Raw genomic sequence first — 9,900 nt, 5'->3', positions numbered from 1 at the left:
CTATTTGTACATCTTGTATTGATATGGTTAGAATAGTGGGCTAGTCAAGCAACAAAACTCAAGAACTTGTGAACATGAACAATTGTTTGCTGTAGTATTGCAATGAATCCACCCAAATTGGCTCAAATCTGTGTATATGTCATGGAAAGAGATAATTGGCATGGTTTCATGTGCTATCAGTCACCCCCTAAACAAAACCGTATGCTTATTTAAGTAGAGTCCTGAGTCATTTAAGTTTTGGTGGACACCGAATCGGTGATGCATCGAGGGAATCTGTGAAGTATTTGTGCATTCCTCAGCCCAAATAGTCTTCTTGGATGTGCACTGTTGATGGCCAAAGGAGTAGATAGAGTCGCCTCCAATATGAGGAGGTTTCTGTAGGTTGAGTTGGATAGATATCGGTCTGTGCTGATGACAAAAGATGTCTCCTGTAGGACAACTTAATCATTTCTGTAATATACTGTACGCCAATATCTGACCTTTTCACATTGTAACATAGTACTCCAAGACTTGTCGTGTTCAATATAGGTTAAGAACAGCTTCATTTGCACTCCACACCAGTTCTCAAGGACATGAGACCCCAAAACCAAACGGTGGATGACAGCTTTCGTGTCTTGAACAAATGATGAGTTTTATGTACAAGAATACTTCAGCTCATGATTTGTGGCATTGTGATGCAGTGTGTGGGTGTGTTAGGGCACATGTATCATTAGTCTTTCATTGGAAATTGAATTCATTAAGGTTGTACAATTATTCGGAAAAAAGAAGAATGTAAACACTCAGTTTCTTAGTTATTTTATTTTACAACCACAAACACAACAACACACACACACATACACACACACACTGCAAGGATTTTCACAACACCTCCATATATATCTACGAAACATGAGTGTATAGAAGATGTCAATGTCAACGAATCATCTTCCCAACCTAGACAATATTGGCAACTTGAATATTCAATTACTGAGCCCTTCCGCATCCTCGCAACAAGCAGCTGGCAGTGGTAGCAAAAGGGCCACGCTATCAAAATACCAGGAGAATTATAACGAAGCGGAAGGCCTCGAAGGTTTCGAATTCTATGGTGATTTGTCATTTTCTAAATTCACAAGTACAAATGCTCCCGCTAAGTCACTACCGATTTTAGTACGCGAGGGTAAAGGCGATGAATCTCCGTTCATGAAAAGGTTGCAAGAGAAGGCTGGATCCGGGTCTGGATCTGGATCCAAATTTTCTGAGCATCCGGGGTCTTTGCAACCTACTTCATCTCTGCCCCGTCGTGGAACCAAACATCAACCGAGGGATAACATGTTCAACCCATCTCCACGACGACTTCATGAAATATCACAAATGAAAGTTAACAAGTTTCATGAAATTAAACCGGCAAAATCTCTTGAGGAAACACAAACAACACCGAAAAGGGCTACGTCGGTGAAGATATCCCTAACTCCTGCACAAAAAACACAACAGCAGAGTCATGTATACACCCAAGGTGCGCTCGATAACTTTGAGTTTGGTACTTTAGTAGGCAATGGTGCCTTCGCTAGTGTTTATAAAGCAAAGAATTTGGCTACTGGCCATGTTGTTGCAATCAAGCAAATACGACTTGATCTGGATCAAGATGTCGGAGGGTTAATGGGAGAAATTGATCTTTTAAAGATTTTGAAGCATCGAAATATAGTCAAGTACCATGGTTTTGTTAAAACTGTGTCGTCCTTGAATGTCATACTTGAGTACTGTGAAGGAGGGTCTTTACGTCAGTTGTACAAAAAGAGAAAAAGTGGTCTTTTTGAAGACGAGATTGTCAAATATGTGAGAGAGATACTAGCTGGTCTAAACTACTTACATGAACAAGGTGTCGTGCATCGAGATGTTAAGGCTGCAAATGTGCTATTGAGCGACAAAGGCGAAGTCAAGCTAGCTGACTTTGGTGTTGCTTCAAAAGTAAACTCACAACATTTCACAGTTGTTGGAACGCCAAATTGGATGGCACCCGAGACTGTCCTTGGAGGTGAGGGCCTTTGTACTGCTTCAGACATATGGTCGCTAGGAGCCACAATAATCGAACTATTTACTACACACCCTCCATATCACGAGTTGAATGCAATGGCCACTCTCCATGCTATAGGTACTGATGAACATCCACCATTGCCCAAACACATTTCATCGTTAGCAACTGCCTTTTTGTTAGAGTGCTTTCAAAAGCAGGCAGATTTAAGGATCAGTGCAGCCCTATTGCTTAAACACAAGTGGTTGAACCAGGATGTATCTGCTGACTCGGCTACTGAAAGGAGAAGGGTGTCGCATGTTTTACCACCTCTTAATCAGCCCATGTCATTGAAGTATGCTAATGAGGACGTCCAAACCCCTCTAGAACTACTGGACAGAGAAGTGAAGTCGAAATTTTCCAGGAGCCAATTAATTCTGAAAACTAAACTCTCCAAAGATGACCTATTGAACAAATTTCATGAAGAAGACGCGCCTGACCTGTTTCCCTCGTCCATATTTGCCAAAGAAAGCACTTCTTTGGCGGTTTTCCACAAGGATTTTGACGAGGTTGAGGAAGACGATCCCTTTTTGGATATTGAAGTGGACGATTTCAATACTAACGAAATCGAAATTCAAGCCAAAATGGAATATTTGGTGACAAAGTTGACCCACAAGTTGGAGCAGGTGCATGCTGGTAATCTGGACGTTGTCGCAAAGCTAATCAAGGTAACGGGAAGAATGCTACATTTGATCAAGAAATACCAATTTCTGCATGACACTTTTATCCGGGATCATGGTATTCTTTCACTAATGGAGCTACTAGAGTCCCATCCAGATATTCCCAAGCAAAATCAACTATGGTACCATGTTTTATCGGTATTAAATCACGTATTTGAGTCAAATGTTGGCCAATTGGAAAATTTCTGCTTCTTAGGTGGGATTCCGACAGTTGCCCATTTTAGAAGCTCAACGTATGATAAGAATGTAAGACTTGAGGTTGCCAGGTTTATCAATTGCCTAAACAAGTCAAACAAGGCATTGTCAATGTTTGTCTCTTGTGGTGGACTTAGGCTAGTTGCAAAGTTTGTTGAAGAAGATCTTGATGATGCTCCTACATTTCCCTTGGTTGCTATCGACACAATCCACAATATCTTAACAAGAGATGTTAGTAGATCAAAGTCGGACATTTGTCGGATTTTGTCCAAGCACGGTGTTTTGTTTTGGTTTATTGTGTTGTTGAACATGCTTTTGAAAAGGCGTCAGCAAAGTCACTACAAATTGGTGCTGCAAGATGACATGGAGTTAGCTGTTGGTAAGGTAGTGGACGTCCTCAAGTTCTTCAGTCAAGCGGAAACAAAAGTTAGGATTGCGATTGCTAACGTGGATATATTCAAACTATTAGTCAAATTATACGATGACTTGCAATTAAGTCAACAAATTGTGATTTTGAAATTCTTTAGATCAATGTCATGCATAGGAGATGTTTTAAAGTATCTTTATAAAGCTGATATTGTGGAGTTTTTGGCTAGGTTGTTGGAAAAATATGTCCCGTTGAGGTCGAATTACAAGGAAATAATTAACAATATTGCCCCGCTCTTGTACAACTGTCTTTCATTGAATCATGCCAAGGAGATGGAGTTTGTTAACTTGGGTGCCCTTCCACATTTGAGGACATTATCGATGGTCAAATTGCCCTTTCGACAATTCATTTTACCAATTGTTTGCGAATTGGTGTATTGCGGCAAATCGGTGAGAGCTAAATTGAGATCATGCGACATCCTTGGTTTGTATTTTAATTTGTTGCTCGATCCATACTGGCAATCGAATGCTTTAGAGGCTTTGTGTGCATGGTATCAGATGAGTCCTCGACATATAAAAATGGACAGCCCACAAGCCAATGGCTGTTTGGCTGCTGGGTTTCTTTTGCCCAAGGTTGCTAACTTGGGGTCTGTTCTTGATGTATACTTGAAGTTATTGGCTTTGGACGGCTCCTTGGTGAAATCCATGCTGGAGGTGAATATAGTTGAGAACATCTTGGTAAAATTGAAAGGATATCCTCAAAACCCTGTCATTCAAGTACAGTTGTTGAAACTTTTGAAAGTTGTTTTGATGAATGTGCTGGCCTTCGGTTTCAATAGTCAGGTTGAAAAGGATGAGAAAGAGGTAATGAAACTGGTGGCTAATACATTACGAAACCTACCTTTGCGTCAAACTTCGCTTTTGGTGGGAGAAATTTCTACTGAAATCTTGCATTTGATTCGATTTTTCTAAAATTGTCAATAGATTTGCTAGTTAATTGAATGGTGTGGCTGGTAGGTATAGATTTCAGTAGAATTGAATGATGTAGCTAGCTACTTCAGGCTCTAATGGAATTGCAACTCCCAAGAGTCCTCAACAGCGATAGAAACCGCTACCCAAATCCTTTCATCAGTATTTTTTTTTTTTTTTCTATTTCTGTTCGTGGGGAAATTAACGATCACTTCCTCGGTACAACTGCCAAACATGTTTCCCATACCTTACCCTTCTTCGAGAGTTTCTCAACTAGATGCAAGTATTCTAGATTCGGAGTTGCTCACACTCTTGAAAGATCAGCTTTCGTCAATTTTCCAACTTCACGAAAACTCCAACTCGATTGCTAGTAAGCTTTCGTATAATCGACATCCCGAAACATATTCTTTACTTTTGAACTTGCTCATTTTCAGATTGACAGTTTGGAAATCTGGGTCGTCTTATGGTTCAGCTTTGCAGAATTTGAAACTTACTGACACACGCACGGGGAAGGTTATCGGGTTCAACAAGAGAGGACTATTGTTGGTGGCGTTGGTGGGGACATACTTGTATAAAAAAGTGGAAACTGCACTTTATCAAGTCAATGACGTACTTTCCGGTGATGGCGACGAGGGTGACTCGTTGCTTTATAGGTTGAAGAGCGTTGCTCTTAATAACCGAACGGCGGTTTTGACAAGGATTGACAATACTTTGAAAACTGTTAATTTGCTCAATTTTACCGTATTTTTAATCAACGGGAGATATCCATCCATTCTACATCGGTTGCTTGGGATCACTGAGACTCCGGTAGTTTCAGATTTGTTAAAGTTCAATGGAAGCAATGTTAATTATGAGTTTCAAAATCGACAATTGGTGTGGAATGTCATGACGGAATTTTTGGTGTTTCTTTTGCCATTATTGCAATTGAAACGAATTGGTAAATTTACAAAAAAGTTGTTTCATAGAGCTAATGGACCAAATGCATTCGAGTTCGAACCAGGTAGCAAGAAACAATTGACTCCATACACCAATTTACCGGTACTGGAATGTGCAATTTGCCATTATAACAATCATCAAGCAGCACAGTCAGGAGGGCGTGTGTTTACGACAGCGGGGCCGGTTACCAATCCATGTATCACCAACTGTGGTCATGTTTATTGCTACGTGTGTATTGCTACTCAGTTCAATGTGATGAAATCAAGTGGTGATGACGTTCCATGTTTGAGATGCAGTAGCAAATTGGAATGGTTCAAAGAGTTTGAAGCTGACGAAAAGGCAATTGATGCGGACGCAATAACAATAGCAATGAGTGATGAAGACATCTCGGACGATGAGGAAAAACAAGTTGTTGATGAAGATAATGAGAGTAATGGTGAAAGCGACAATGATAGTATTGTTGAGAGTGGTGATGAGAGTATGGACTCGAGTGACGGAATAGTAGATTATACTCTGGAGAAACGCATGGGTGTCAAAATTGAAAGAAAACGCAGCAGTGTGCTGAACATATTTCAGGACGACAGCGATCTGGGAAGTTTAAGTGAGGATGACTATAGTGAAGAAGAGGAGATCGATGCTGATGAGGCATTGCTTTAAGACTTATCAACTATATAATCTCTAACAAAAGATTTGATCCTTTGTCATCTTTCGACAAGTTTTTCCTTTCCTTTTTCAACTGCTGTTGTAATAACTTGATCTTTTTTGAGTTGGTCAATTGTAAAACCTCGTAGGCTGCGACTAAAACAAATGCAGGTTGCCCGCTAGTCCAGTCGCTCAATTTGTCGTTGTTCAAAATTTCGTCAACCGTTTTTTCAGCAAACTCGACACCAACTCCTGGCACAGCTACAGTATCCTTGATCTGAACCAACTTTTTTGTTTCAATGTCAAACTTGAATTGATTACCATGCATTAATGCTTTCACCGATCGCGACATGAAGGGAGTCTTGTTTAGCAAATGGTAATCTTCCAACACGTCTCCTTTGATGATCTTGTCAAAAAGTGCGCTCAACAATTCTGGTCTAAGTTTGGTATTTACTTTTTCATTGGTGGTTGGAGTTGTCAAAAGATCAGTGACAAACTGTGCACCAATATTCACTGACAACAAATTATCAAGCTCTCCCAATAATGCCTTGTATATTGGTTCGATCGATTTGTCAAACAACTCTTGCCTTTTAACTTCTTTGTCCTTTTTCGAGGTTTTTTGATAAGCCAAGTCCTGGTATTTCAATAACGCTTGTTTGACATTGGGAGCAAAGTACTTGCCATCCAAGCCTCTTAATATGTATAAAATGGGTCTTCTAGAAAACTTGTCCTGAACTAATGCAGGGAGTTCTTCCACAGTAAACATTTCACTACAAAATGATTTGTAGGTTAAAACAGTGTCATCAACAGCCATAAACAATGTGATTAGAACAACATTTCCATACTCATTTTTGATTAATTCTTGTCTATGCGTTTTCAAGCTCTTGATTATCCCTTTTCTTTCCTTGGCATTCGCCAATGCAATTAAGTAGCAAGCAACTTCAGAACCTTCTTGTGTGTGCACCAATTCTGCAAACTGCTCACTCAATAAGTCAATAAAGTCTCTAATAGCAGAGTCATTTGCATCTATATCTTCAATTAAGATACTCACGTACTCCTTCATTGCTGCGTGTAATATTTGAAACCCAGTTGATCCCTTCTCAACTGAGGCTTTGATGGTACCATACAAGTTTTGCATAATCAACTGTTTCTTTTCTGATGATTCTTTGATAATATCCACAACTGTTTTCCCCTTTCCCGAATCTCTAAACACAGCATATTCGCTCCCCCAAAATTCTCTAATCATTTGTTGCTTTTGTGCTGCTGTTGAATATAAAACAAATAAATCTTCAACCACATAAGCACCTTCTCTATGTCTCATCAATTTACGAAGCTTTCCGTGTAGCTCATTGACAATGACTGCTCGGGATTCTTTGGATCCGTAATGCAATATTTTAATGAGCAAATACTTACCATATGCGGAAGTGGCCAATTGGTAGAATGATCCCTTCAAAGCTTCAACAATCCTGTCTCTTCTTTCCTTGCTCGAATACTTCACCAATGTCTGGACTACTCTTGATGCATCGTGTTTAAGAACCAAATCATTGATGACGTCGTGGGATAACTCCCATATTTCGTCACATAATTTATCACGTTGTTCTTTTGTTGGTGCTGGTTGGTTGACTCTGACTTTTTCCCACAATTTTTTGATATCTTGTACTTTGGCTCCTGATTTCCTTTGCAATTTTCTATCACTTAATAGCTTTTTCTGCTCGAAATGTTGTTCCCTCGACGTTTTCTTGTCAATAGATTGAGCAGACTTGACTTGCCCGTCCTCGCCGACTTCAACATCGTCGTCCAAATTGTTTACATCCTGTTGTGGCTCTTCCTCATCCAAATCATCTAGCTCGTCCTCGTCTGAGGCATCTAATGCATCTTCCTCGTCGCTGTCTTCGTCTTCACTTACTGATAAATCATCACTAGTGTTTTCTGATCCTGATTCTGATTCTGATTCTGATTCTGATTTTGGTTCCGGTTCTTGTTTGGTGGCTTTGGGTGTTTGACTATTCAATTTAGCCTTTTTGGAGTTTTGGATTGTAGCTGAATTCTCGTTTGGACGCTTGGAGCCTTTTAACTTGTTACCCATGTTTAGCTAGGGTAAGAATGTGGTGGTAGAGATGTGCATCTCAAGCTCATCTCCTTGGAAAAAAAAATAAAAAAAAAAAAAATTAACTCGGCAAAAAAAAAATGATTGCGCTACCAATAACCCCGATGGACCAAACCCAAATGCTTGGTGTTGTTGTATATAGAGTTGTTGCGGTTTTATTTCGAGAGAGCTGCCAATCATCACTAGTAAAAAGGTAATTGTTGATTTTATCAGAGTCTCTCTTTGCAGAGCTAAAGTGGTGTACACTCCTCTCAACCTATTAACCAGCCATTACAGCGACTTCATTCTATCCAAAAAGAGTAATCAGTGCGGCGCGTTGTCTCAATAATTTTCCCTCCCTCAACTAAGAAGCACATCCGCGACTCTCTCCAACTTTCACTCTCACTACAGCAAAAGCAAAACATGTTTAGAGGCACCGTCAGGAAAACGATTCCGTTGGTAGCATTTGCTATGGGTGCTGTGGCGTTCCCTAAAGAGTGGAGGAAAGGTCAATTTGGAGCTGATCGCAAACTCAATCATATCAACGAATCTGTCATTCAACAAATTGAGGCGACTGATGATTACAAGAAGTTAGCAGCTAACCCCGAGGTCAGACACTACACTTCAAGCAAGTCATTTCCTGAACAACATCGTAACAACTACATAAACACTGGTATTCTATTTGGACCTGATTTGATGGAAATCGATCCACTAGTGTTTGTTAATGAAACAACAGGAGAGTTGACTAGTTTCTACCATTTGGGAGATAAATTGATTAGTCAAGATGGACAAATCCACAATGGTATTATCTCCACCATCTTGGATGAAGGGTTGTGCTCTGCTGGGTTTGGAAAACTTCCATCAAAAAGAGGAGTCACTGCTAGTTTGCAAATTGATTTTGAAAATCAAGCTCCACCACAAAGCACAGTTGTATTGCACTCTAAAGTGATAGAAGCTAAAGGTAGAAAAGTTGTTATTGAAGGTCATCTACAAACATTGGCCGAGAATCCTTTGTTGATTGCGAAAGCGAAATGTGTTCTCGTTGAACCCAGGTGGTTCAAATACTTTTCTTGGTTGCAAATTTGACCTTTGCGGTTCAAGGTATACTACTATAATCCTTTCCCCCCCTCTCTCAAAATACAACTTCATTCGGTAGCACATACACCTTCTCTCCCATCTCTCTCACTGTTCTATTGTCCTTATCCAAAGGCAACGATTTCCTCATATCAAAAGCATCAATATCGTCGTTTATCGCATAACGATCATCAGGTAAAGCACCACCGGCACCGGCACCAGCACCAGCACCGCCCCCATAATACCCCACAACTCGTCGATACACACTGTACCCCAATTTCTCATATAACATCCTCCCCAACGAATTGGTGACTTTGACAAATAAATCAATAAACAAAGTCAGTTGCACCTCGCTAATTGATTCCAAATGCAAGCATAATTTCGAAGCTAGCGCAATACGTCGATAATGATCCTGGATCGTGACGGCGGTTATATGTGTATGGTACTCCATCTTGGATAATTGACCTTCAGTTTTGGCCATCATGTATCCGCTTGTTGTGGTAGATGGTGGTGACGTGGTGTCTGTTGGATGTTGTTCAATTGATTTGTAGAATAAATTGGGCCATGATATCAAGTATTGGGCGTAGAATGAAATGTTAAAGTTCTCAGTTAGGGGGTCCAAGTTTACTGGAGTGATGGTGAAAAGGTCTTCTAGTTGGAATGGTTTTATCGATGTCATTGTGCAATGAGGGGTGAGTAAAGGGTGGAGGGAAGATTCAACGTCTCTCTAATTTTGTCAAGCTGTTTGGTTGTGTGAGATGATACAAAAAAATAAAATTCAGAGCGATTGATTAATGCGATGGTTGTGTTCACCTGCTGAGGTTTAGAGCACACTGACAGCTCTATATCTATGTTGCGTTGAAATGAGACTGTTGATGCTTTTGTTAAAGCTTAGCTGAGGTGTG

General features: G+C 40.2%; 5 protein-coding genes across 5 annotated transcripts; 3 read left to right on the top strand and 2 right to left on the bottom strand. All coding sequences in view use genetic code 12, as the record gives it.

Annotated features, from left to right (window-relative positions):
- Positions 1-888: 888 nt before the first annotated feature.
- On the top strand, positions 889-4,260 carry CDC15 (serine/threonine protein kinase; the record flags this gene model as incomplete). The annotated part of the gene is made up of 3 exons (XM_051750161.1): positions 889-892; positions 938-2,960; positions 3,060-4,260. 3 exons carry the CDS (start codon positions 889-891, stop codon positions 4,258-4,260), a joined length of 3,228 nt encoding a protein of 1,075 aa, XP_051611391.1.
- Positions 4,261-4,491: 231 nt separating this feature from the next.
- PEX2 (ubiquitin-protein ligase peroxin 2) lies at positions 4,492-5,850 on the top strand (the record flags this gene model as incomplete). Its single annotated transcript, XM_051755516.1, has 1 exon — positions 4,492-5,850. One exon carries the CDS (start codon positions 4,492-4,494, stop codon positions 5,848-5,850), a length of 1,359 nt encoding a protein of 452 aa, XP_051611390.1.
- Positions 5,851-5,860: 10 nt separating this feature from the next.
- On the bottom strand, positions 5,861-7,921 carry KGF57_000098 (uncharacterized protein; the record flags this gene model as incomplete). The annotated part of the gene is made up of 1 exon (XM_051755505.1): positions 5,861-7,921. One exon carries the CDS (start codon positions 7,919-7,921, stop codon positions 5,861-5,863), a length of 2,061 nt encoding a protein of 686 aa, XP_051611389.1.
- A 423-nt stretch (positions 7,922-8,344) lies between these two features.
- Positions 8,345-9,007, top strand: KGF57_000097 (uncharacterized protein; the record flags this gene model as incomplete). The annotated part of the gene is made up of 1 exon (XM_051755494.1): positions 8,345-9,007. The coding sequence occupies one exon, from the start codon at positions 8,345-8,347 to the stop codon at positions 9,005-9,007; it is 663 nt and encodes a 220-aa protein (XP_051611388.1).
- A 46-nt stretch (positions 9,008-9,053) lies between these two features.
- On the bottom strand, positions 9,054-9,674 carry KGF57_000096 (peptide alpha-N-acetyltransferase complex B subunit; the record flags this gene model as incomplete). The annotated part of the gene is made up of 1 exon (XM_051755483.1): positions 9,054-9,674. The coding sequence occupies one exon, from the start codon at positions 9,672-9,674 to the stop codon at positions 9,054-9,056; it is 621 nt and encodes a 206-aa protein (XP_051611387.1).
- Positions 9,675-9,900: the final 226 nt, after the last annotated feature.

Source organism: Candida theae (genome assembly GCF_024610275.1).
Source record: "Candida theae strain CBS 12239 chromosome Unknown scaffold120, whole genome shotgun sequence".
Lineage (NCBI taxonomy): Eukaryota > Fungi > Ascomycota > Pichiomycetes > Serinales > Debaryomycetaceae > Lodderomyces > Lodderomyces theae.
Note: the sequence above shows the minus strand (reverse complement) of the source record. Positions and strands in the feature narration are given on the sequence as shown.